Below are 27,526 nucleotides of genomic sequence, written 5' to 3'. Positions count from 1 at the left end.
TTGGGGTGTTACACGATGCGCGTCCGCACTCATCATCTCAAGGGGAAGTAGTCCTATGTTTATGAACATTCAATATGCATGAGGTTCCTCTAAATCCAATTATAGTCTTTCTGACACAACCATCTAATCTCATCTCTTTGTTACACTGTGTAACACGTGCTCATGGATATTTACATTAATATCATTTTCTTACTCTTAGAGTTGTGTCCTATGTCGATCTACGACATGATGCAATATGACACACAACATCATAAGACATGTTCAACATGAAAAACATGATCATGTTAACAACATCCTCATGCATATATCATACTTATCATAGAAGCCAGTACGTTCATCAAATATAACATGTACGTCATGCATAGAAACATACATAACGTACATCTAACATACATCACAGCATGTCATACTCATACATCATCATAATTCAAACAATCTTTAGCCTATCCTATAGTAAGGCCACTTACTTGGTTGGCCTTGGCCGAAGTACTCCCTAATTAGCGTAAGCTCCCGTTCCGTGAGAGTTGCTTCCTATGTCGTCGGGGTTTGTTTCCTATCACACCGTTCGCCACCTTTCGTTAGTATTTCACAATTAATTTACCAATAATTCAATAAATGTGAAATACAGCTCTAAAACGGCCTCGAATACCTTACTCGGGGCCGAAAACAAGTTCAGGAGGGTGGAAAGAGTGGAAACCAGGCCGAAACAGGTGAGCCGAGCCGACAGCCGCTGAGCCGAGTGACCGCTTGCGCCACTGTGTGCCACATGGCAGAAGTAGAATGCGCTACATCGTGTGTTGCGCGTTGGGTCAAGGTGCGGGTCACACTCTGGTTCGGGTTGACTACAGCAAAAGGCTATTAGGTCGGGCTAGTTGTTGAGCCTCAGTTTACTGGACTAAGCCGCAAGTGTTTGGGTTACAGGTCGGTTCGATTGGACCGTGGGTCTGGTCTCGGGTTGGTTCAGCTAAACCGTGGCTTCTAGGCTAGATTGAGGTTTGGGTCGCTATAGTTGGGCCTTGATTTCACGAGCTGGACTTAGATTGGTTTGAGCCTCGAGTCTTGGTATTCGGTTTGAGCTGACCTAGATCCGATGGATTCTTCTTCCTTACCTAACTTCTGCACAATTTTTTGGCGCATTTTCTCTCTCCTTTCCACGGCGTTTCCATTGCCGATTTTGGTCCTCTTTCTTCCTTTTCCTCTCTGTTTGTCTTCCCTCTTTCCTTCCTCGAAGTTTTGAGGCCTAAAAGTTCCTAAAACCACAGATCTAAGAACGTTTAGGAAAACCCAATTTTTGGACCTTGGCTACCGACGACAATGCTTACGAATAGGCACAAAACTACCTTGAGTTATTGTGCTATTGTTAGGGATCCTTCTCGTGATGGGAACTGAGCGTTTGACATCGATTTTGAGGTGGTTTGGGACTCGTCGAAAAAATTGGAAACTCGCTGACGTTATTTGAAATCTCTCTCTCTCGTATTTTCCTTCTTTTCTCTGTTTGTACGTACTCTAATAGGTTTTGGGAGTCATGGGCTGAAGGCTGAGCGGGGTGTGGTTGTCGTTTTGCGTGGGATCCGCGAAACTCGGCGACTCAGTTTTTTTTTTCTCTTCTTTTTGTTTTTCTTTTTGTTTTTCCTTTCTTTTTCCGTTTTCTTTTCTTTTTTTTTTTTTTTTCTTTTTCCTTAGCTGTTACAACGTGGAAGATTATGAAGGGTGTTATGGGAGTAACACGTGACACAAAATCTGAAACCTTATACACCACTCTAGGGTGTATAAACATAGTCGCTGTTGAGACTACTTTTATTTCAAGTGTATGACACAATAGACTTGAACATAAGAGCGCTAAAGAAATGAAGATGTTGACTGTGAAAGGAGTTTTAGAAGGCTTGAATTCTGTTGATATGAGTTTTTGTAAGAGCTGCGTTATGAGCAAACATAAACGAGTTAGCTTCATAAAAACTATTAGAGAATAGAAGAAAGTATAATTGAAAATGGTCCATACAGACATTTGGGGCGGTTGGAAATGATCCATGCAAACGTTCGGGGATCATCTCCAGTTCCATCACTTGGTGGATCAAAGTTCTATGTTACCTTCATCGATGGTTTAAACAGGAAGGTATAAATTTAATTACTAAAACATAAGTCAGATGTGTTTTTTACCTTCAAGAAGTGGAAAGCTAAAGTTGAAAATTATACTAGCTTGAAGATCAAATGTCTGAGTTCAGACAAGGAGGGTATGACAAATCAGAATTTAAGACATTTTATGTAGCTAAGGAATTAGATTAATAAGGACAACTCCTGGTAAGTCAAAGACAAAATGGTGTTACAAAAATGATGAACAAAACATTTAATGAGCGGGCAATGAGCATGAGAATTCATTCTAGACTACTAAAGACATTTTGAGCTAATACTAGAAATACACATCAACCTATTTGATCATTAGGGTAGTACCCTTGGACTCCAAATTGCTAGAAGACGTATGAACTGTAAAAGAACTCAAGTCCTCTCACATCATTGAAGAAAATGAATTCTCCATCTTTATAGAAGACAAACCACTTTGATTTTATTAAAAATTAAAATAAATAAACAAATATGAGAGTAAGAACTCTACCTTTGTAAAAATCCAATATATCTACTTAAAAGTTTTAAATTTCATATTATCTTTTTTTGATATGATTCAAACATAAGGTCAACGTTTGTGGGAGTCTCTCATAAAGAATTTCAAGAGAATTATATTAGAGAAAGGGTCAGAGATCAAAAACATTTGGCTCAGATGCAATATTACTATTTATAGGTGTGAATGTTTGATTAATCAACGACGGTTAAAGTTATCTTATTTATAATAAAATGAATTACAAGGATATGAAAATAGTAATATATAGAAATAACAATAAATGGAAAGATATCTATGATAATAAGGCAAATATTAGATATTTGCCTTATAATAAAATATCAAATATAATATATATGGTAAACTATAATTTATTACTAAATATCCTTAACACCCCACCGCAAGCTAAGCGTCGGATTTAAACGAACGTGAAGCTTGAATCTGAAAATTCAAAGAGGTTGAGAAACACTTTTCATGAAGATGCTAACAACCCGGTTCTTGGCCATCAACAATTTGCAGAGGGATCGCCGCTCAGCGGCGATGCTGCCTTGACTTCGGCGAGAATATGTCTAACCCATGAAGAGGGATTGTCGCTTAGCGACGATGCTGCCTTGGCTCTGGTGAGAATATTTCTAACCCCAAGAAGTAGAAGGGGAAACCTAGAGCAAGGGACAAAGACAATGTTGAAGCCGGAAGAGTCGCCACATTGGGCGAAGGAGCCAATTTTGGCGAGAAGGGCAGTCGGAAGAGTCGCCTCATCGGACGAAGAAGCCAATTTTGGCAGGAAGGGCGGCGGCAACTTGGTTGGCGAATAGGCCAGTGCAGCACCCAGATTCCGAAGGTATATCTCTGCAAAAGGTTGATAGGTTTAGGTTAAGGTTTATGTGAAGGATGAAGGTTGATTGGGAAGAAAATGAGAGAGACTATATTGGCCAAGGGAAAAACCGATTTGGTTGGAAAAGGTGAGGTTGTATGTACAAAGTATGACGAAAGGTGATTTGGAGGTCAATAGGGTGGAGCCGAAGAGTAATCAATCGGCTCCGACTACGGCAGCCATGAAGACTGCCCCTGCGGCGTTAAAGCCAACAGGGGTGGTGGAGAAGAAGATTAGAGGATTCAAAAGCCATTGAAAAGAAAGGATCGGGGTTGTTAAACCGAGAGGGCTCTGATACCATGTGAATGTTTGATTAATCCACCACTGTGAAAGTTATCTTATTTATAATCAAATGAATTACAAGGATATGAAAATAGTAATATATAGAAATAACAATAAATTGAAAGATTCCTATGATAATAAGGCAAATATTAGATATTTGCCTTATAATAAAATATCAAATATAATATATATGGTAAACTATAATTTATTACTAAATATCCTTAACAATAGGGCTATTAGATAATTGTTAATAAATAATATATTTAAATAATATAAGATAATTTTTAATAAATAATATATTTGTTTATCTAATATACAATAAAATATCTTATTCAAATGGTTACGAGTCTCCATATATATTTAACTAATTTCAATCCCATTTAAATTTAAATTTCAATGTATCTAATATTTATTAATTATTTTAATATTTAATGTATTAAATAAAAAAAAATCTCTTTTAATATATTTATATATTAAATATTAATTTCAACATTTTAAATTAAATATTTAAGAGTTCCCTTCAAAATTTTCTTTCCAATTTTCTTCCCAAGTTCAATGTTACTCTCTTGCTCAGTTTCAATAATATAATATTAATTAATTACCCTCTTCCCTTAATCAATTTTCATTTATTAACTATGAGTGGCTCCTCTGTACACTTAGATTTGTACTCTTACGCATTATAGAACAAATTAGGTTCATTAATATAATCATTACAAATAAGTTAATCCAAATGGTTCATAATTACAGCTGAATCAATAATCCGTTTACCCTTGTAATTATATCTTTCATCTTAGGTATCACTGATTCTATAATAAACAAATCACAAATCAAGTCAATTCTTCGGTGAATGAGAGGTGGGGTCCATTGTTCAAGTCCATCACTCACCACTTGATAACAACTCATCCATTTTTTTTTTTTTTAATCTACAAAAGAGTGAATTCCATTTGGTGATATTATGTTCTCAACTCTCTATTTGGTCAAATCCCAAAAATGGTAGATATTGAATCAGCTACCATAACCATTTTCACCCATCTAAATCAAAGACAAACTCTTGCAAGCAGTAGTTCATAACTCACTTAGGATTAAAATAAGGTTGCATATCATCATCATGTGAAATATTATCTTCTCAATTAATGGATTTATAAATAGAGGTTAAATATTTTTTGATCTAGTCTTCTCATTGTATAAGATACCCCACTCACATATCAACTATTTGGATCAAATCATTTGTAATAATTATAAAGTGGGTTGTATCAATAGTGTTACTAGGATAATACACCTAACCATATCCATATAATATAGACCATTTAAGTTATTATTTGAACATAATCCTCTTGTATGTCAACTACATACTATTCAAGATTACAATGTTCCATTAGAATTCAGTTGCGTAGCTTTAGTTGGAAGCCGGACACGTGTCCAAGGCTCTCTAGACGCACTCTCCCGCCGATCTATCGACGCGTGTCCCACCGGAAGTCGTCTACATGCGTAAATTCCAGAATCTGACGATTAAATCTATTATGTTTCATTTTCTTTGAATTTTTTTTTTTTTTATCTTCTTGCACATATCTCATATCGATAAAATTCCTTCATCAAAGTTTTAGAGTTTCCATCCCTCTACGTTATAGTATTTTTCGTATAATTTTTAAATATCCATAGACTAACATAATCGCGCTCAAATTTTGGAGTTCAAGTTCTTACCATTCTTGGAGTCTTCTCAAAACTCCTAATGTGATGCGACTTTGGATCCCTTCACAAAAAATGTGTGAAAAACACACTAAGATTAACATACTAAAATCACGTAAGCTAATTCCTTCAAATGCTCACGGATCATGAGAAAAATTGAGACCTAAAAACCCATAGAACTCACCTTCGTTCTTTCTCGGATCTTAACGTAATCGAACGGTCCAAACGCCTAAACCTCTGCTCCTTGATTCAATGATCACTTCCTATGAAGACTTTTTGTGCGATTTCGAGCTCCAAATGCTGGATTGAAAGAATCTTTGCTCTTCGTTCTTCCTCTCAAACCCTAACCCCTTCGCTCTCCGCTTTTTTCACTATTTTATTTTATTTCTTGGTTTTCGGGATTGCTTCGAGCATTTTTCTCTTCTACCAGTTCCTCAGATTCGACCTTTAAGGTCCTTAATAAAATCCCAAAATTTGTCTTTTAAGGAAAAATCGAGAAAATTTAATTCTCGTTGGAACTTGACTTGACTGTTACATTTAAGTTGCATGCTTTGAATTATTCAAGAACTATTATCTTAAGATATTCTATCAACAAAATAATCCAAATCTTATTTTTTCTTTGTATGATTTTTTATGGTATTTAGGTTTTTTGATATTTAAAATTTAAAGGTCTTGTTTTTCAATATAGTTGTTATATCAAATTCCCGAAGGTTTACAGTCATTTGGGATGAAACATATTGATTTGGGGTTTAAGCATTTTTGATCTAGGAGTTTGTATATTCAAATGAGTTACCATATCACGAAGCTGATATATTCCCTATTTTCGTCCTACACAATTATTGAATTTTTTATTGTTATTATTATTATAGGAATAAGATTTTTAATTTTTAGAAATTATGTTAGTTGAGTTTGGGTGAAATGTTAAATAATTATTATATTTTTTTGCTAAATATTTTTTAATATTTTCTTTAAATAATAAATTTTGGAATCAAACCTCTATTTTTAAATGGTGAATTCAACTCGAACTAATAAAAAATATATTAGATGAATAAAAATATATATATATTAGACGTGAGTTAATATTTTTTTTCTTCTATTTAAAATTTAAGTTTATTTTTAATAAAAATAGGGAGGTTATATTAGAATATATTATAATAATTAGTTATGAAATATATCTTATATATTCGTAATGAGTTAATATTTTTTTTCTTTATAATTTGATTAATAGTATATTTTATTTTATTCTCAAATTTGGTCAGTTTATATCTTTACATCCATTGGACTTTTGATCTTACCCAGGTTTGTTGCACTCTCAATCCCAATTCTATTTTTCATTCTTAACATATATCATAGCATCATTCTTAACATGATATCAGAGCATCATTCTTAATATGGTATCAGAGTCTCTAAACCTAAACCCTAACTCAATCAGTGAAACCTTGACAACAGTCGATCATCCATTAGAGCCTAAAGTCAAACCCTAACTCAATCAGTGAAGCCTTTACAGTTGCCGATCATCCATTGTGATAAGTTCAATCGAATATCACAACAACCACAACTTCCTGCCAAACCATCGCCAATGCTTTTGAACCTTAAGCAACCACTACTAGTCCTCAAGTTACAAACTACAGTCCCCCGACTAGTCCATACATCACCACAAGTTGCAAGTCTGTGAGCCTAGCATTACGACTACTATCACAATAGTCCCACTAGCTTCTATTGGTATCCCACTTGTTTTTCAAATTCAATAACTTTGATATATACCCATTCGGCAAACCTACCATTCCCACAATGCCATCACTTTCCAAAATCCAAACCCACTATTTCACAAACCAACTGTATTTAAGAAAGGATTTTTCCATCGTGACTTTGTTTTAGACTCAATTTCTATCTAAACTAAGACCCACTAGTTCATCATATTAGAAGAACTAAAAATTTTAGAGTAGGAGAAGAGGAACAACTGAAGAAAAGTGACTGAAATAAGAACGGAGGACGACCGGTGAATTGAGATATATATCATCCTTTTAACTCCACATCTCAAAAGTGTTAATTTCTGGTTTGTATAGCGATTGTCTTTGATTGAGCACCTCAAATCATCAATATTTTTTCATCTCAACAATAAAATCAAGAACATATTCATTATCAAGATGTTTGTGGCGAGCTATCTAGATTCTGTCATCAACCGGTAGCCTCTTAATATTAATCTGGATATTGAATTGGCTACATATATTCTCAATGATTCTACTAGACCTCTACTAGATCGAGAACTGTGGTTGGCCAACTGTTCTCAATCATCCAATATCAAGAATACGTTATAAGCATCTTCAAATTTCTCACCAAGCTCAAAGGTGGCATATTCAAGATGTTCGTATTTTTCCTTACAACCTCTCAAGTGATCCAGAGCACCAATCTTGGTGTTATTATCCAACTTTAAAACTTCACATTTTTATTTAATACATCATTATTATATTCATCACTCTTGATTAACTAAGGTATTCCTTTTGTTCCAATAAAATTAAATGGGACAGATTACCAACCCTCGAGTAAATCATTTATGCATAAATCAATAGAAAGCTCTTCAAGTTATGAGATACATCAAAAGCGGTATATTTCTGAGTTTTACATATTTTTGGGAAATTCAATAATTTATTAAGAAGTCTAAAAAGCAAACCAATCAAAGACGTCAATTTTTTGGTTTTGCATCTTTCTTGGAAATTCAATAATTTTTTTTTGAAAGTCTAAAAAGAAAACCAATGTGTCTATCATCAACAAATATTTGTTTAGAGCTAATTTGGTAGATATTTTCACTATTAGAGAGACAAAGAGTGTTATTGACCTACACTCTCTTCTAAAAGACAAGTGAGTGCTATTGACCAACACTCTCTATTTTCTGGAAGACAAGCGGGGTATTATTGACCTACACTCGTAAAGGCAAGTTGGGTGTTATTGACCTATGCTCGTATGTTATTGACTTACAGACTCCAATTTGAGGGGGAATATTAGAATATATTATAATAATTAGTTATGTAATATATCATTCGTAATCCGTTAATATTTTTTCTTTTATGATTTAATTAGTAGTATATTTTATTTTATTCTCAAGATTTAATTAGTTTATACTTTCCTTATTTTCATATATATGAGTTGTAGCTTGTATTCTATTTAAACGTTTGAACATTAATCAAAATTAGACTTTACATCTCAATGTATTTTTTATCCCACCTATATTGGTTGCACTTTTGATCCCACCTATATATTTATTTATTTTTAAACATTAAAGTGAGGGTTGCAACAATCTATATTTTGAAAAAAAAAAAACATTTTGTTTATTATTTTTAAGAAGAGTGGGAGGACAAATAAACAAAAATAATTAGAAATTTAAATAAAATTAAAATAAATATATTTGTATTATAAGAAAATTAATTCAAATTTTAGTGAGAAAAAAATAAAAAATAAATAAAGTTTAGATGTAGACGTCACATTTCCCTTGACCTTGTTATATACAAAATCACGCATATGCCCCCAAATTCCTAACTAATTCACACCATAACCTTCTTCCGACTGTACTCTCCCGCTACGCCCCCTCCTCCAGTACTCCTCTCTTCTCACCGCCACCGACCACTGCCACTGCCACCACCGTCGTCGATGCCTTGCTGCTTCTTCTCCTCCTCCTTCCCAGGTATCCCTCTTTTTCTCTCTAATCTTTTGTTTTTTATCAACCGACATTAATTACTGCTTCAATTCTCCTTTTTCTTCCTTATCATCTGTAATCTCTTTCTCAGGTAACCAAATTCTTTGCCCGATCCCTGTATTTAGGGCACGATTTTTTATTTGTTGTTGTTTTGCGCGATTATTTTCGCTTTCCACTGTTCATTCTGCTCTAAACTAATTGTTTATTTATTTTGTAGCGTTCTTGTCCTAAAAAAGGCATTCCGACATTAGAAGAAATTGAACTACAGTCGCGTTTCTTAGACGGTCTTGAATTCTGCGTGTAAATCAACTGCTTAGCTTTTGGTAAGTTCTGTTTACTTCAACAGCTGAAAAAGTAATCTAGACTATTTTGAATATCCCTTTGGACTCTTTAATCAAGAATCTTTGCATCATTATTTAGTAATTCATGTATTCTTCTTAAACGAGGGTTGTTCTTTCTCATATAGGCTGGCAGTTGATAAAATTTCTCAAATTTTCATCTTAATGCTACAAACAGAAGTTGAAATAGTTCTTTTTTAGTCCTTTTTTATATGATCTTTCTACTTTCCTTATTAATTCTAAGCAGAGGGCTTTCCTATAATCCCTATCCCTTCTCTGGAAGCAGGGGTGGCATCTTTCCACTGGACCCCAGCTTTTGGAACCCTTTTTCCTTGAACTTTATGTACATCTTCTTCTTCTCCGCAAAGAAATAACAAAAAAAAGAAAGAAAACCAACATATAGTTGTTGAGTTCTTGTGAAATGTTCATGGTTGGGCAATAATATTTGTAGTAGAAAACTGAGGGGCTGACATTCGTTACTGATGCTGAAAATTCTTGCTGTAATAATGAACGGAGCAATTAATTAGGTCCTGAAGGAGGGGGAGCTTTAGAACCAAGACTGATAGGTTGGCTATAATTCTAAGAATAGCTAGTTAAATTTTTAATCCTCAGTTTGTTACTTGGGTGTCCCAATTTTTAATGAACTTAGATTAGAAAATTTTGTCATCATACTTTTTGAACTCATTGAAGGCTTTTAAGACAATTTTATCCTTGGTTTTCCTGCCTATTTGTTTCTTTTTGATAGGAAACGGTACCACACAATTTAAAGAAAATGGAATAACATGAAAAAAAAAAGGGAGAAGAGGTATGAACCTAAAAAGATAGTCATAGGGATTTCAAATTTTTCTACAATTAACATTGATTAAAAAGAAACCCTAATTTAAAAGATACAGAAGAATAGGCTTTTTAAAGAAGCCTTAAGCATCTCATAGATCTCATACTCCCTACAAACTTGTCTTGCGAAAGGTTGGCCAAACAAATAGTGGTATTATGGTATGAGGATCTGCAGATATAGCAGTAATTGATGTATGGAACTACAAAAGAGGGAGGAAAGCCCCAATCCAAGGGAGTAACACAAAATAATCTCCATTTGGAGGAAAGCTTGGTACAAAACTTTAGAAGCCCGTGAATGCATGGGAACAAGTATCATTCACTTAATCCCTTGCAAAACAAAGTTATATTGAGATGTGTGGATATTGACCAAGCTAAAGTCTTCTATCATCAAGTTGGTTGGCAGAATGTTGGTCCATGTCGCTGAATTTGTGCAATGGAGTGAGAAAGGCTTCTTAGTAAACAAAGTGGTCCCTCGGATAGGGGTTGGGTTAAAGTTAGATACCTCCCTCTTAATAGATTGAGTCGTGACACGCTAACATTCATTTTATAGGTTTTTGGCTGTTTTCTTTTGACGTGCTAAAATAATCTTGTAGAGGGCTTGACCTCATAAAAATTTGCATAAAAATTAAATTTAATTTCTTTTGCTTCAGCCTTGCAAATAACCTTCTGTCTTCTAATCACTGTTCAACTTAACCATTTTTTCAACTTGGCTTATTACATGGGAAGAATAGATCGTATTCATGGGGCCTTTTTCTCAATAGCAATCATGGCTTTTGAGCTGGAAAGGAGGAAGCAAGTATAGGCTTTTGTGCAATAGTCTTTACCAATTGATCCAATCCCTTTAACCAACCACAAATATCTATCCTTTGGATGATGACTTATCAACGATTGTTTCCATGTATCTTGTTAAGCCACATTTTTCCTGTAGAGTTGGGCCAGCCCTATGCTAGTTGTTGAACTGAGCTTTTCCTTTATCTTTTTAGACACCCACCACACTATCCTTCTCAACTTGAAGCATGGCTAATGGCAGCCACCCTTACTGATCTTGTTCCCATACTACTGACCCAGTTTTATCTAATCATCCATATTCTTTGCCATCATCTAGGTATGTTTTTCCCCTGCAAGAAAAAGAAGTCCGCTATTTTAACTCCTATATAATATATCTGTCCAAACTTTAGTTGCCAACAGAACCAAGCACTCCACCTCGAGGGGCTGTGTGCTGCTTTTCTTTACCATCTTCAGTGGCTCTTACTCTCCCCCCCAACACCGCCTGTTGACAGCCAAAGCCAAGCCAATCAAGGTTGGGGCATTCCCTATCAAAGTGGCACTTTTTGTCTCATCTAAAACAGGCCTTCCTTCCTGTCCAAGATTGAGGGGCATGGGGGGTAGAAACCTCCCCTAAAATTGCTGCTAAGGGGCCTTGCTGGGATAGGTTGTATATGATGGGAGGAACCTCCTCATAATGCCATACGTGGAACCAACCTCAAACCTGGGCTTCTCTTTTCTGCTAATATTCTTGTCCATGATCAGAGGACCCCCTAAGTGCTGGAGCAAAGGCTAATGCTTCTTAAGATGCAAAAATATGGTCTCCCTGTCATCTATCACCGTCTCTAAACAATAGTACTTCTGCAGTAAGTCCTTGAATTTCGTCCACATAATGGGTTCGTTGGCGTGAACTTCTGATGCCTTTACAGATTTTGAACTCATGTGCGCTTCATCTTGGGGCATAAACATTGGCCCTATAAGCATCAACCAATCCTCACGGTTCAAGTAATCGAACATTGCTTCCAGTCTACATCCACTATTTTTCCACTGTCGCCTGTTCTGGTTGACCGTCAAAGTGGGAGGGCCTGTATTTTTTGAAGTCTGATGAGGAGCTTCAGCTTCATCGTGGAGTGCAGGAATCTGGTTGGGGTTGCAAAGCTGCCTATTGCCTCTTTTTGTCATGTTATTGAAAAGGACTTGAAGGGCCTTTGGTGTGAGCGTTGTTTAGTGCTCTACAGTAGGAGCAGGAGGAGCTGGGGGATCCATTCCTTTTTGAGTTTCCACTGCATCACCTTGAGCTCCTTGGTCTGGTGACCTCGTTGAGCCATTGTTTGGAAGAAAGACACTAGGGTTATACAAACCAAGCGCTAACCTAAGCCTACCATTTGGGTTCTATCAATGGTAGACTCAGGCACATGTTCCATAATAAGGTCCTTCAGACCTTGTGCACTATTTTCCTTTTATGGGTTGTTTGGCCCCTGGATCTCTAAACCACATTTGACTCAATGTAATCAATATGCACACACAATCTCATGGGTTGCAACAGTGGCAAAACCATGAGGTTACAGACACAACTCCGGGTTATCAATGGCAACTGCTGCCGCAACAACCATTGCCATTGTCACTCACCATCGACCACCAATACAATTTTCTTTTTCCTTTATTCTTCCTCTGGCTTTCTCCCCTTCTTCTCCAAATTTTCAAATAAAAAATGAAGTTTTTTGAAAAGGAAGGAAGAAAGATAAGAGAAACAAAAGCCCCTTTTAAACCTAACCTTCAAGGGAGAGAGATAAGAGAGAAAAAAAAAGCCCCTCTTAAACCTAACCTTTGATTTTAGGTAATCGACTGGAAATTTCTATGTATATATTTCAAAATTTGAGGGAGAAGGATGGAAAGGAGGTGGATTGTAAAGAGTAGAAGAAGGGAAGGAAAGGAAAGAAGAAGAAAAAGAAAAGAAAAGAGAGGGAAAAAGAAAAAACATGGTGATGATGGATGATGGTTGGATGGGAGAAGAAAGAAAAACATAAAATATAACAATGTTTTTCATTACAATTAATTTTTTTCGAATTTATATATTTGAATCAACAATTATAAGCAACTCAATATTTTGTCTATATTAGGATTGACCTTCCTATTTATGAATTGCTTCACTGAATGTTGTTCAACCTTTTTTATGACAACTTTAGGTGGGCATTGATTACTATGTTATATTTCTTTACTACTTTTGTATCTTACTTCTAAACTTCATATCTTTATGTTCGATCTCGATCGTAAGCATTGCCATGTTATGTTTTCTTTTTCTTAATAAACAATGTTTTGATTGTTGGAAGCAAATTTTGTATTCTTAGACTATAACATAAATTAAATATTTAATTCAAGTCTCAAAAAATTGACCCATGTTACACAAGAGGTTCTACCATTCACAAAATATCCACTACAAAATAAGAGAAAAAGGGGAATGGACAGTCCAACCTTGGAGTTTAGAACATTGCACCCCAAATGCAAACTTCTGAACCCCAGGCTTCTCAATACAACACCCATAACATATGATATGAAAACTCTAGCCAATTGGATCTAAAAACCCTCATGGATATACAAACCCACCGATCACAAATGCTAAAAGTAAATAAAAAGTCTTAAAACTTAAAATATAATTATGAAACACTCTAAATCTAGATTATCATCTACCCAAGAATTTGTAACCGTTTAAGAATAAATGAAGTCTCTCTTGACGTAGCTTGAATCTATTGTTGTATAAATGAAGTTTGATTTTTCTTTAATGTGGCATTAATTGCAAATTGAGTTTATTTTGTGTTAATTTGAACAACATTTTTCTACATCTTCTTTGAAATTCATATGGCATCATTAGGATTCATATTGCATGATTAGGATGTCTTGATTCATATCATTCTCCACTTCTTCAGGAGGATTCGTCCTCAAATATATTTGTCAAATATATTTGTGAAACTTTGCTGTAAAAAAATAAGTTAGGAGAAACAACCAAACAAAACTCGTGTGAGAACCAAAAATAAAAGGCAACCACAACCAATCTTCAAGGTGGCAGTAAGAAACTAGACAAGATTATCCTGAAGGCAAACTAACATCGAAAACAATCAGGAGGCAAACAAAGAGTCTGAAGCAGCGAGACAACCAAAAAAACACTTCAACGGGCACAAAACCATTGATCGAAAAACCTTGAGAAAGAAACAACTTTGCGGCAAACCAATGATAGGAAAATGTAATAAATAATGTTAAGATTCAAATCTTCAACGAAGAAACGCTCATCTCCAAACCAAATACAAAAATACTTATTGTCAATACAACAACCACTATGCTCCTTGACAAAGTGACTTTGATAAACAACCAGGAAAGAAAAGAATCTCACAAAACCAAACCAAACCACACTTTCTTAAAGGTATGGAGAACCCAACCAAAGGAGCAAACCAACACTCTAAACTGAAGGAGAAAAAGAATTTGGTGATGGAGAAGAACAGCGAAGAAGAATGATTGGCGATGAATGGAGTAGACGGGTAGGAGAAACGAAATCCCAAAAACGTCTAAGAACCCACAATGACGGTTGACGGCGACAATGATTGACAATAATGGTTATCTTATTTATCTTTAAAAAATTAACCGGTTTTCTATTGAATGCTGTAATTGATTGTAAATTGCAATGTTGTATTGTTTAGTACTTCCTATTTTTTTTTTTTTTTAAATTATATATTTTTTTTTTTCTAAAAAAATGCAACTCAGTTGTATATAGTGGGGTATATTCCCTTCTAACATGACTTTCTTTCTTTCTCCTTTTTGGTGGCAGTGTGGTATAGTAGTGTGTAATACTAGTTCTTTAGCTCAACATGAAGCAAATTTGCAGAATCCTGTGATGCTGGTGCCTTCTTACTCTGATGAATTAATGGCCGATCATTCTTTAATTGTATCTGAGGCTGATCATTCTTTAATTGTATCTGATGCTGAACTTAGTCTGGTAGATCACACCCTGGTTATTGGACAAGAATTTCCTGATGTTGAAACTTGCCGGAGAATGTTGAAAGATATTGCTATAGCTATGCATTTTGATATTCGAATCGTTAAATCTGATCGTAGTCGGTTTATAGCCAAATGCTCCAAGGAAGGTTGCCCTTGGCGCGTGCATGTAGCAAAATGCCCGGGAGTTCCAACCTTTACAGTTAGAACCCTACATGGCGAGCATACTTGTGAAGGTGTTCGTAATCTTCATCATCAGCAAGCCTCTGTGGGATGGGTTGCCAGATCTGTGGCAGCACAAGTACGAGATAATCCACAGTATAAACCTAAGGAAATTCTCCGGGATATCCGCGATCAGCACGGAGTTGCTGTATCCTACATGCAAGCTTGGCGTGGGAAAGAACGTAGCATGGCTGCACTTCATGGAACTTTTGAAGATGGGTATCGCCTTCTTCCTGCTTATTGTGAACAAATAAGGAAAACAAACCCTGGAAGTTTTGCTTCAGTTTTTGCAACTGGACAAGAAAATTGCTTCCAGCGACTGTTTGTTTCATATCGTGCTTCGATATATGGGTTTATAAATGCCTGTAGACCGCTTCTTGAACTTGACAAAGTACATCTTAAAGGAAAATACTTAGGAGCCGTACTGTGTGCTGCGGTTGTTGATGCAGATGATTCGTTGTTCCCATTAGCTATTGCAGTTGTTGATGTGGAGAGTGATGAAAATTGGATGTGGTTCATATCCGAATTGCGAAAGCTTCTTGGGGTAAATACTGATAGTATGCCTAGATTGACAATACTATCCGAAAGACAAAGAGGAATGGTTGAGGCGGTCGAAACACATTTTCCGAGTGCCTTTCATGGATTCTGTCTACGTTATGTAAGTGAAAATTTTCGCGATACGTTTAAAAACACGAAGTTGGTCAATATTTTTTGGAATGCTGTTTATGCTCTCACTGCAGCTGAATTCGACAGCAAAATTGCTGAGATGGTGGAGATCTCACAAGAAGTAATAACATGGTTTCAACACTTCCCTCCCCAACTGTGGGCTGTAGCATATTTTGAAGGTGTGCGGTATGGCCATTTTACATTAGGGGTTACAGAGTTGTTGTATAATTGGGCACTCGAGTGTCACGAGCTCCCCATCGTGCAGATGATGGAACATATTCGTAACGAAATGGCATCTTGGTTTAACGAGCGGCGTGAAATAGGAATGAGATGGACCTCCATTCTCGTACCCTCTGCCGAGAAGCGGATCGCCGAAGCAATTGCAGATGCTCGTTGTTATCAAGTACTTCGTGCAAATGAAGTTGAATTTGAAATCGTCTCAACTGAGCGGACAAATATCGTGGAGATACATAGTCGTGTGTGCTCCTGTCGTTGTTGGCAATTGTATGGTCTGCCTTGTGCTCATGCTGCAGCTGCTCTAATGTCATGTGGGCAGAATGCTCATCTATTTGCTGAGCCATGTTTCACCGTCGCTAGTTACCGTGAAACGTATTCGAAAATGATATACCCGATCCTCGACAAGAGCCTGTGGAAGGAATCGGACGAAGGAGAAGGAGGTGCGAAGGCTGATATCACAATACGCCCTCCCAAAATTCGTCGCCCACCGGGAAGGCCGAAAAAGAAAGTTCCGAGAGTTGAAAACTTGAAGCGCCCAAAGAGGATTGTACAGTGTGGTCGTTGCCATTTGTTGGGACACTCTCAAAAGAAATGCACAATGCCAATGGGACATTAAGGAGATTGTCGAATATATTATCTTCCATTAGAAATGCAATAGAATTAGTGTAATGTGCAATATCAATTCTCTTGTAACCTATAGTTGCAAAATAATATACTAAGTTATTTTTTGCCTAATTAAATAGTTTTTGTTTTTTTTTTTTTTTAAATTTATCATCCTTGTTCGGATATAGAAGATATGTATATTATTTATAAGAGCTAATATATCTTCGTTTATTCTTCATCCTCTTTTCTCTAGCTTGGATTTGAGCTAGTTTGATACCCTTATGGGGAGGTTTGTACAAACTTGGCTCTCTGTTCGAGTCACAACACAAAAAAATCTTTTTGTAGATTCAATAAAGATGAAAAAATGAAAAATCAAGTTCAAGCTCGGTTACATTCATGTCTTTTTTCTTTTTTTTATAATTAGATAATGATGATAGAACGACTAATTATAACACAAGAAAATTGAGATTCTTCAAAGGTATAAAAATGGTTACAAACTAGGGATGAAGGTAAACAATATGCTTGAGTGTGTTGGGATGGCTAATTTAGAGAATATCTTTATTGGTATGAGAATATCTCTATTATAAGATTAAATTTTTATGAAGTTTAGAAAACGTGTTTGATTGTTGGTAGAGATTTGAGTTGGAACGTCGTAAGTAATTAGGTTAAAATGTCTCTAAACAACATTCGCACCATAAGAGGCCTGACCTATCAGTTTGTGTAAGCTTGAAGGCCAACTATTTAAGTCGGGCTTTGAGGCAAAGGCTTTAACAGTCTTAAAACATTGTTTAGGAAAGAAATTCTCTATTTAGTTCTTACCTTTCTATTTAGTTCTCAAAATAATAAATAATTATCACTCGTCCAAATCAAAGAATTAAGCACATTAGCTCATAACTCACTTCTAAACCATTTTTTGGATTGAAAAAAATTCCATATAGGTCTATATGGGTTTATTAGAAGGGAAAAAAAGGGAAATTAAGAACGGTTCTTGGTGTTCATGCACTTCTCAACGGTCTTTGCGTTGGCTTTGACAAATTGCTTGGAGTCTTTGGTAGTCTCAACCACTGAGTCCTTTGCCCTATGGGCTGAGTCCTTTGCTGCTTCCATTGCCTGCTTTGCCTTTGCCGATACCTCTTGCGCTCTTGCACTTAGCATCCCTGCCATATCCCTTGTCTTCTCACTCACCTGCATTCTCAAATTTACCTTACTTATCTATCTTCAACATCAACATCGCTCTCATTCGTAGCTTCGATTCAGTTGGTTTAAAAAATAAAATAAAAAGTTGGGGGAGTTTTGATTACGTGTTCTGCAGTAGAGTAAGCCTTGTCCTGCATCATTTGTTCACCCGATGTCATTCCTTCATTTGCCTCTGGGTTTATGGCATCTTTGGCTTCTGACCCATCTTGTGGTGGATTTGTCTGTCAAAAAAACACACAAAAATATATATGAGATTCGAAGCTCTGACTTGTTGTCGAACATCAAAAAGAAGTAAGAACCTTACCAATGATTCAATGTACGAACAAATTACTTACATGAATAAATTTGGGGTTGGAAGCGAAACGGAGGGAAGTGTTGGAAGTGGGTGATCTCCATGCAATGACTGCTGCCCCAAAATGACCAAACTTTGGAAGGCTTTTGAAGAGGGTGGAGCTTCCCATTTTTTAATTTTTTTAATTTTTTAATTTTTTTGAAGTTTGAAAGAAGAATTAATTGAGGAGTGGAAATGAGAAAGAGGGAATTTATAGAGGAAGAAAAAGGCCAAATAAAGGGTTTTAGTTGTCAAAATGAGAGCATTTTGCGCACATCATTGGCCTCCCACTTACTCAGCTGACCAACTTTTTTTAGGGCATTATGCCCTTTTTTTTGTTTTTTTTTTTGTCAAAATGAGAGAATTTTTAGGGCATTATGCCTAAATAAAAAGAAGGAGTCGTGTATGGATTAAGGGGAGACGTACTTTGTTGGTGAAGAGGTGTTGGATGATGAAAATGGAGAGTCGTGTTCATATTTAGAACTATTAAAGTGAAAACTTGATTTCCACTGGTCTTTTAGGTAATGAGTTAATATATGCGTAAATTGAGAGGACGATACTGATAAGTCCTAAGATAGCTTCTCGATGTTGTTATTAGAGCATCTCGACGCTACAAACATATAACATCATATGCTTCACTTGATGCTATGATTTCAAAGTTATAGATAGTCGTGATGCTTCATCAATTTTTCTTATTTCTTTCACACGGTTTAGGGTAGCATATTGAGGTGTTAGTCCTAGCGTCTCAATGCTGCCTCCTTTTTTTTAGAGGAAAATAAACTAATATTTCGATTATACACGGTTTCGGATTGTTGGAAGGAGAGAAAAATTATGTATGTTAGGAACAACGACCATCCACCTTGGTATATGATAGTTTTAAATTAGGCTCATTAATATAATAATTAATAAAACAACATAATTTAATAATTAATATTTAATTAAAGCTTAATAAATTAGAAATAAATGAGGAATGTAAGAGAGATCTGTCTAGGGTCACATATGCAAAACACTTGTTAACGTTGTTATAAGAATAAAAATTATTTTAATATAATATTTAGCATCGAGTTAAACAAATCATTCCATAACGACTCTTTCAAAAGTCGTAGTAGTTGGGTCGCTCAAATTTTATTCAAACTTCAAAAACTAAAGTCTCATATGAAGCCCGATTTGAAGGATTTAGATAAGTATTCAAAGTTTAGGTATGACACCGGTATGCCCAACATTCCCCTGCATCCCTTACAATATAGTCATAATACTTACGCAAACCAACGTGAGTATGTTTCATCCTAACTCACATGCATTTTAGGAAGTTGCCCGTCATATAATTACTCCAATGGAAGCACGTCTAATTTTGGAGTTCCGATAATTGAACTACCGAAAAGAGATGTTTATTTATAAGTCACATGTCATTTTAAAATTGTAGAGTTTAAATAGATAGTAACGGTCGGTTTACGGAAGAGTTAAGAATGAAACTAGGGTTTGAAAGATAGTTAGAAAGGAAGGTAATTAAAAAGTGTAGTCTTTGATGACTTTGAAAAGGCGAAGTCCACCCAATTAAGAATAAACGAATAAGGAAAAGGAAAAGGAAAAGGCAAAGGCAAAGCAAACATCACCGTAAGAAGGAACCTCGCAACTTCCTCCCACCCCTAAATCATATTTTATTATTTCTAAATATATTATTATTATTATTATTAATATTATTATTATTATTATTATTATTATTATTATTAAATTATCCATGTTTATTTTTTATCCTTTTCTACCTGAAAACTAAAACTACACCATTTAAGTTTAGTTGGGAAGCAAACCAATTAGTTAGGTTGGTGAGTCGAGAGTCTACCATCTAACCCGATCGTGCGAAAAAAACGCTCTCGAAGAGCAGTATTTCGAAACTGCCCTAGAACACACCTATGAATTAGGACATCCCCCACCAGAATGCCAAGAAACTTTTTTTTTTTTTGCCGATCTAGAACGCAAGTGAAAACGTACTGGTGTTCCGAAATGAGTGCATTGAGAATCGTATCCGTGGCTACTGCATTTTTACTAGTATATGAGCAATAAGTCTCGTTTGAAAAGGCTCATATACGGAACGTCTCCATATAATACTATGAGCGGGGAATTCAAATCCGACTCGTCGTCTCCTGTAAGAATTAATAAAATTAAAAAAAAAAAATAATAATAAAGTGTGTACGGAAAAAGAAAGGATTGAAAAGCAGACATTGAAGGCCCACTCTCACGTCACTTCTATGACGTCCCCCCTTATTCTTCCTCCTCCCAAAACCCCCACCCCGGACCCACCCTTTCCTCTTCCCCCTACTCTATAAGAACACCACCAGACCAATCGCTTCAATTCTATCTCCGCTTCACCTCCCAGAGTCTTCAAATTTTTGTAAGTCCATTCTATATATTATGCATGTGTATTTTCTTTTTTGTTCTTCATCTTTTATGCTTTGGCATTTACATTTGCTTCCGTTTTTTTGTTTGTGACCTTCCTTGAATGTTCTGTTTGGAGGAGATTTGGATCCTTTTTTTTTTTATTGCAATGATCGCTACGTGTTTGTGTTTATGCTCGGAGTCTCCAGTTGGCGCTGTTCGTTTCTGTTTACGTTCCTAATAGAACTATGTACACATCATTACATTTACTTGGGTTTTGTTTGTGATCCTCCTTGAATGTTCTGTTTGGACGAGATTTTGATACTTTTTTTTTTTGCAATGATCGCTACTTGTTTCTGTTTTTGCTCCGAATCGCTAGTTGGCTCTGTTCGTGTCTGTTTGCGTTTCTAATAGAACTACGTATGAGATTCAGGAAGAAGGAAAGCTGAACAAGTGAAAGTGACAAAATAATGATTTATTTATTTTTACTAAACTGATTATTATAACAAATCACTCTCATAATCAATTTGAGCACCTTGGAATGAGCTCATCAAAATTGTGAACCAAAATTAAAACACCTCTCCTCGATGTAATTGACTACCAAAAATCTCTGTTCCAAGCACAGAACAAAGCACATAGCTGTTGTTGTTGCTTGAAATTTAGACACCCTTGCCATAAGGCTCCATGCTTACATGATGGCCAATCACTGCATCATCCGGGATGAACTTGCCCCAGAACCAATGTGCCTTCCACACTGTGTTCATTTCCTCAATTGGGACATTCTTGGTCTCAGGCAAGAACCAGTAAATGAAAATTGTCATAACAGCCACAAACCCTGCAAAGAAGAAGAATAGACCAAACTTCAAGTGGCAAAGCATGGAGAGGAACAGCTGACCAATCACGAACGTCCAGAACATGTTAACCGACACGTTTATTGCCTGTCCTGCTGATCGGATCTCGAGCGGGCAGATTTCACTCGGTACCAACCAGCCCAATGGACCCCAAGACCATGCAAATCCTGCCACATATACGCAGATTAGAGCCAGTAGGATATCTGCTTCTATCCCTCCTGACATTGATCCTTCACCATTCACTCCGAAGCTTTTCCATATCATGCCTCCCACAGCAAGCTACCAATATTCAAAGTTGGTGTTAGAGATAGGTAGTTAATAGGATTTAAAGGAGCATGATATAAGATTCCATCTAAGCTTTTTAGATGGTTTGTTATACCTATCAGCTCTTGGATTAGTGTTAGTTTAATATATAGTTCATTACCTGGGACACAAACATCTGGATGCCTCCTTCGAGGAACAAGGCCTTTCGACCAAACCTGTCGACTGATACAATCGACACGATTGTTGCAATGACATTGACAACACCAGATATAACAGCGGACATAAGTGAAGCACTGTCACCAAAACCAAGAGTTTTGTAGAGAACAGGTGCGTAAAATGTGATCACATTGATTCCTGTGAGCTGTTGGAAGAATGGGATGACCACGCAAATGACAAGTTGAGGTCTATATCTTGGTTGTAAGATGTTCTTCCACGGGTGTCGCACTTTCTTTGCAGCCTCACATGCATCAACAAGATCTTGAAATTCCTCATCCACATTATCCAAACCTCGAATCTTTTGCAACATTGCCTTTGCCTTCTCCATGTTGCCACGCTCAAGGATTGAGTTAGGAGTGTCGGGTAGAAAGAATGCTCCAACGGTCATCATGATTGCAGGAACTGCTGCAAGAGCTAAAGAAAGCCTCCATCCCCATCCGCTTTTAATTTGAGCGGTTCCATAGTTCACAAGATTTGCAACCAAAATGCCTAGGGTAATGGCCATTTGGAAACCAATGTTCAGGGCTCCTCGAATCTTGGCTGGTGCCATTTCCGATAGATAAACTGGAACAGACTACATTATCAAAAAAAATATACTTCAGATACTGATATTAGTATAGAAGATTACAAAGCTGTGTGTGATTATAGGATAATCTTTACCTGATTGGCAAAGCCAATACCAAAACCGAGTAACAGTCGACCGATGATTAGCATTGCCATGTTGATAGCAGCCCCGTTTAAGACTGAACCCAACAAGAACACTAAGCCACCAACGAGCATAGACATTTTCCTTCCAAATATTCTGGTAACCATTGAAGCAAAGAAGGAAGCAACTAATGCTGCCAAGTATAACGAAGATGTGAATAGTGTCAGTAGCTGGCTGTCAAACTTGCAGTATTGGTTTCCTCCTTTTGCCTTAGCTTCTTGTTCATAAACTGCCGGGAAAAACTTCTGGAGGAAAGGTGCCATTGAAGTCACCCCACCTGAAAACAAATAAACAAAGAAAATACACATAAATTCATTGGAAACAAGGAACACATAACACATGAGAAGGAAGAATTGCGGACCTGAGATTCCGAGATCATATCCAAAGATGAGACCGCCCATAGCGGCAACCAAACAAGTGATGATTACAAAATTATTGACTTCTCCGGCATGTTGTTTACCACCGCCTTGAGAAACAAATCCACCTCCAGCCATCTTGAACGCTTCTCTCAAATGTTGAATAAACCAAGATGTTTGTTGTTTTTGTTTTTTACAATTAAAAGGTAAAAACAGAAATGAAATAGAAGAAAAGAAATAAAAGGGAGAAGACCCTTTATTTTGCGATGTTTAGATTACACTTTGTGTAGTGTTTATATAGGGATGTGAAGTGGATGATAATTGGTGGGTTTGTTGAATTTGTGGATTTGATAACAACTTTTGCTGTAATCAAGGCTTCCACTGGTTTGTTTGTATGGTTGTTATCTGCTCATTTTACTCAAACTGAGCTTCTTGGATCTTAAAAATAACTATGATATGCAGATTTTCGCCTCTAAAATCGGCAACCTTGACCAGCATACTTTTCTCTTTCCTCTCAAGTTTTCTTCTTTGGCCATGATTTAGTAGTGGTTTATTATTTTCTTCGAACTGCAAATTTGGTAGATAAAATTAAGGACTGAATGTTAACAGTTTAAGCCTTAATATTCAGGATATTTTGTTGGTTGTCCTTTACCTCTTCACCTTTTTTCCTTTCAATTTTTACTTCTACCGTAGAATTTATCAACAAAATGGTGAGATGACATTAAAAATACATGTTTAAAAACTTAGTTTAAAAAAACATTTTTTGGCACATCAAATTAATTTACTCTTCTTATAATAAAAATGTTAAATTAATAAAAACATTTTTCCATGGTTAATAATAGTTTATTTAAAAAATTAAAAAATTTTCTTTAATTTTCAATATTGAACTCTAAAAATTTCAGTAGTATCTCTCTCTCTCTACTATCATACACACTTTGGATTGAATATTTTAAAATAAGTTTGAAGATATTTTTGGATTGAATATTTATTTAATTTTTGTGTAAGAGCATTAATAATACATTAACCAAACTTAAGCTTAGTTTTGAACTTTGAATGAAAGTTAAATTTATTAATTTAGCTTTAAAAGAATATGGATTAAATATATTTATATATTGAAGGAAAACAGAAAAGTGATGGAAGATATTTATATGCCCTCCTCTTACATCTCTTAGCAAGCAAAATTAAATAAATAAATGTATGTGATGGGATTCTTTTCCTCCCTTGCATTCTAGACAAAATTAAAACTTGTGTTGCCGCAAAGCTTTTGATTTATGTCCATTTGGAGACAGAAAAGACAATGAGCAAGCATAACAACTTTTCTTTTCTCCTTTTCTATGCCTTCGAGAATCTTTCTCTCTGTCTTTATTATTGGAATTTTTTGTTTTCTGGAGAAAATTAAAGAATGATACATATATAACTCGTCCAAGACAAACTAAAACTTCAAATTTAGAAATTTGTTAGACCCTTTTTCAATTTCAGACTTATTTGATACAATTCTCTCTGTCTATATATATACTAAGGAACTGTATACTTGTTTGTAATCTCTCTCTTTATCGAGTCTTTAACTATGGCTTCTTGCCCCCACAGAGCCTGCAGACTAAGAATGGCACCGTACAGCAACGATAGCTCATCTGTTTATCAAGGAGAATCAAGCAGCCACAGCCATTCGGTTTCGGTCCCGCCCCTGATTGTATCCTACAATGATCGCATTCGTCCTCTCCTTGATGCCGTGGATAAGCTTCGTCATCTCATGATCATGAGAGAAGGCATCCAACTGCCTACCATAGTTGTTGTTGGTGATCAATCATCAGGAAAGTCTAGTGTCCTCGAGTCGTTGGCCGGGATCAGCCTACCTCGAGGTCAGGGCATCTGCACCAGGGTTCCTCTAATAATGAGGCTCCAAAATCACCCCAATCCGGAACCCGAGCTCTTCTTGGAGTACAGCGGAAAAACGGTCCACACAGATGAATCCTTCATTGCTGAAGACATCAGTACAGCCACAGAGGAGATTGCTGGCAGTGGCAAAGGGATATCAAAAACGCCACTGACTTTGATTGTGAAGAAAAATGGTGTTCCTGATCTTACAATGGTTGATCTCCCTGGGATTACAAGAGTGCCTGTTAAAGATCAGCCTGAAGATATTTATGACCAAATCAAAGATATAATCATGGAGCATATTAAGCCAGAAGAGAGCATCATCTTGAATGTCTTGTCTGCAACCGTTGATTTTCCGACTTGTGAATCGATACGAATGTCTCAGAGTGTCGACAAGATCGGGATGAGAACGTTGGCAGTAGTGACTAAGTCGGACAAGGCACCAGAGGGCCTACATGATAAGGTCACTGGGGACGATGTCAACATCGGGCTTGGTTATGTTTGTGTCAGGAACCGAATCGGTGATGAGTCGTACGAGGAAGCTCGAGTTGCAGAAGCTAAACTGTTTGCAACTCATCCTCTTCTCTCCAAGATTGACAAATCTGTTGTAGGCATTCCAGTATTGGCTCAGAAGTTGGTGCAAATTCAAGCAGGTAGTATATCAAGATGCATGCCTGAAGTTGTCAAGCAAATCAACGAAAGGTTAACTACAAATATTGCGGAGCTCAATAAGATGCCAAAGAAACTATCAACAGTTGCTGAGGCAATGACAACGTTCATGCAGATCATAGGACAATCCAAAGAGTCCCTCCGAAAAGTTCTCCTCAGGGGAGAATATGATGAGTTTCCCGACGACGAAAAGATGCATTCGACAGCCAGAATGGTCGAAATGATCAATCAATTCTCCGGCGAGCTTCACAAGTGTATTGGAACGGACAACACAGCCAACTTCCTAATGGAAGAGATCAAAGTGTTGGAGGAATCCAGAGGCATTGGACTTCCAAACTTCCTCCCCCGCACAGCCTTTCTCTCAATCCTTCAAAGGAAAGTGAACTTAATATCAAATTTACCAGTTGAATTTGTCATGAAAGCTTGGGATTACATTCAGGTCATTGTTCTTGCTGTGTTGATGCGCCATTCTGAACATTATCCACAGCTCCAACAGCCCATCAGACGAGCAGGTAAAAACGTTGTCGAGGCGATGAAAGACCGAACTGTGAGTTGGATAACAGAGATTGTAGAAATGGAGAAGCTCACAGACTATACATGTGATGCTGAATACACAACCGAATGGAACAAGCTCATGGCCAATCAAGGGACATTCTTGAACCAGGTGCTGAGAAGCGATTCACATCCAGCTTCTGTGGTCCTTAACGGGTTCGGAATCGTCGAAGTGGGGAACCTGTGGCAGCATCCAGATTGTCTTGAGCAGGCTTTCGATCTGAAGATGAGGATGACGGCATACTGGAAGATTGTTTTGAGGAGAATGGTGGACAGCACGGCGCTGTACTTGCAGTACAGTGTGCAGAATCTAGTGAACAAGGAGATTGAGAAGGAGACAATTGGGGAGCTGATGAGGGAGGGCGGGGGAGGGATTGAGAGGCTGTTGGAGGAGTCGCCATCGCTGTCTGTAAAAAGGGAGAAGCTGAAGAAGAGCATCAAGGTTCTGAAGGAGTCCAAAGAGGTTGTAGGGAACATTGTGGATTCTGTATCTGTGTCCTCCCAAGTGGTGGGCGAGTGAACTCATATTTCATGGTACTTTCCATTTTTAATGCTTTGGAGTTTGTGTCTTTTTATAGTTTAAAAACAGATTTCATTAGTAGAATGAAATCATACAAAAGAGAGACGCATCCAGCGGTATGGCAAAACAAGTCTCCAGCTATGTAATAGAGAATTTAAGCTATTGTAATGTCCATTGTTGCTTCCGCTTTAGCTTTAAACCAGTAACACTCGAATATAACTCAATTAATTAGGACATTCGCCCTCACACCCTTTCTTAACCTCTCACGCCCCTTTCCTAAAATACTTCGGACCGTTGAAGAGTTTAAATCATATTTTACATTTTAGTTTTGAGTTGGAAATTAAATGATAAGAATTTGATGAGTTTTAGGAAATCATATCATGATTCCTATCGATTTTTAATGCTTCGGACCGTTGAAAAGTGTTAACCTATTTTAAATTGTTTGTACCCAAATGGTAACTAATTGAATCTAAGAACTCTCATAACCGTTTTGGATGTGCAAACTCCTAATTCACAAATGTTAAAACCCCCAAATCAAGTTCATTTCATTCCAAATGGTCATAACCCATGAAAATTTGATATAGCAACCTTATTGAATAACAAGACCTTTGGATTTAAATATATCCGAGCATTCCAAAACAATACGGAATTACTCCAAGAAAAAGTAAGATGAGATTACCTTGTCGATCGAATATTTCAAGGCAATAATATTTTTTTGAGATTCGAGTCATTCTATAAGCAAGATTGATAAGTTAAGCTTGAATGTTTCTAAACATGCCATCTAAATTACATAGAATTGCAAAAAAAAAAAAAAAAAAAAAAAAAA

The 27,526-nt window shown here is 36.5% G+C and overlaps 5 protein-coding genes across 6 annotated transcripts in view; 3 read left to right on the top strand and 2 right to left on the bottom strand.

The window, feature by feature from the left end:
* The window catches only part of LOC111472545 (exopolygalacturonase-like), a 373,620-nt gene that overhangs the window by 28,284 nt on the left and 317,810 nt on the right, over positions 1-27,526 (top strand). The window lies entirely within an intron of this gene.
* LOC111472539 lies at positions 8,995-16,922 on the top strand. Its single transcript, XM_023118138.1, has 3 exons — positions 8,995-9,129; positions 9,359-9,464; positions 14,896-16,922. The coding sequence occupies exon 3, from the start codon at positions 14,962-14,964 to the stop codon at positions 16,801-16,803; it is 1,842 nt and encodes a 613-aa protein (XP_022973906.1). The 5' UTR covers positions 8,995-9,129; positions 9,359-9,464; positions 14,896-14,961; the 3' UTR covers positions 16,804-16,922.
* On the bottom strand, positions 17,704-18,448 carry LOC111472556 (uncharacterized protein At4g13230). The gene is made up of 3 exons (XM_023118157.1): positions 18,323-18,448; positions 18,092-18,208; positions 17,704-17,975 (listed from the first exon to the last, which is right to left on the bottom strand). Exons 1-3 carry the CDS (start codon positions 18,446-18,448, stop codon positions 17,766-17,768), a joined length of 453 nt encoding a protein of 150 aa, XP_022973925.1. The 3' UTR covers positions 17,704-17,765.
* Positions 20,607-26,891, top strand: LOC111472537 (dynamin-related protein 4C). Its single transcript, XM_023118136.1, has 2 exons — positions 20,607-20,705; positions 24,672-26,891. Exon 2 carries the CDS (start codon positions 24,688-24,690, stop codon positions 26,698-26,700), a length of 2,013 nt encoding a protein of 670 aa, XP_022973904.1. The 5' UTR covers positions 20,607-20,705; positions 24,672-24,687; the 3' UTR covers positions 26,701-26,891.
* On the bottom strand, positions 21,155-23,820 carry LOC111472542 (sugar transport protein 10-like). Its single transcript, XM_023118144.1, has 4 exons — positions 23,090-23,820; positions 22,683-23,005; positions 21,967-22,596; positions 21,155-21,821 (listed from the first exon to the last, which is right to left on the bottom strand). Exons 1-4 carry the CDS (start codon positions 23,220-23,222, stop codon positions 21,351-21,353), a joined length of 1,557 nt encoding a protein of 518 aa, XP_022973912.1. The 5' UTR covers positions 23,223-23,820; the 3' UTR covers positions 21,155-21,350.

This window comes from Cucurbita maxima, unplaced genomic scaffold (assembly GCF_002738345.1).
Source record: "Cucurbita maxima cultivar Rimu unplaced genomic scaffold, Cmax_1.0 Cma_Scf00078, whole genome shotgun sequence".
NCBI lineage: Eukaryota > Viridiplantae > Streptophyta > Magnoliopsida > Cucurbitales > Cucurbitaceae > Cucurbita > Cucurbita maxima.
This window is presented reverse-complemented; position numbering and strand designations above follow the sequence as displayed.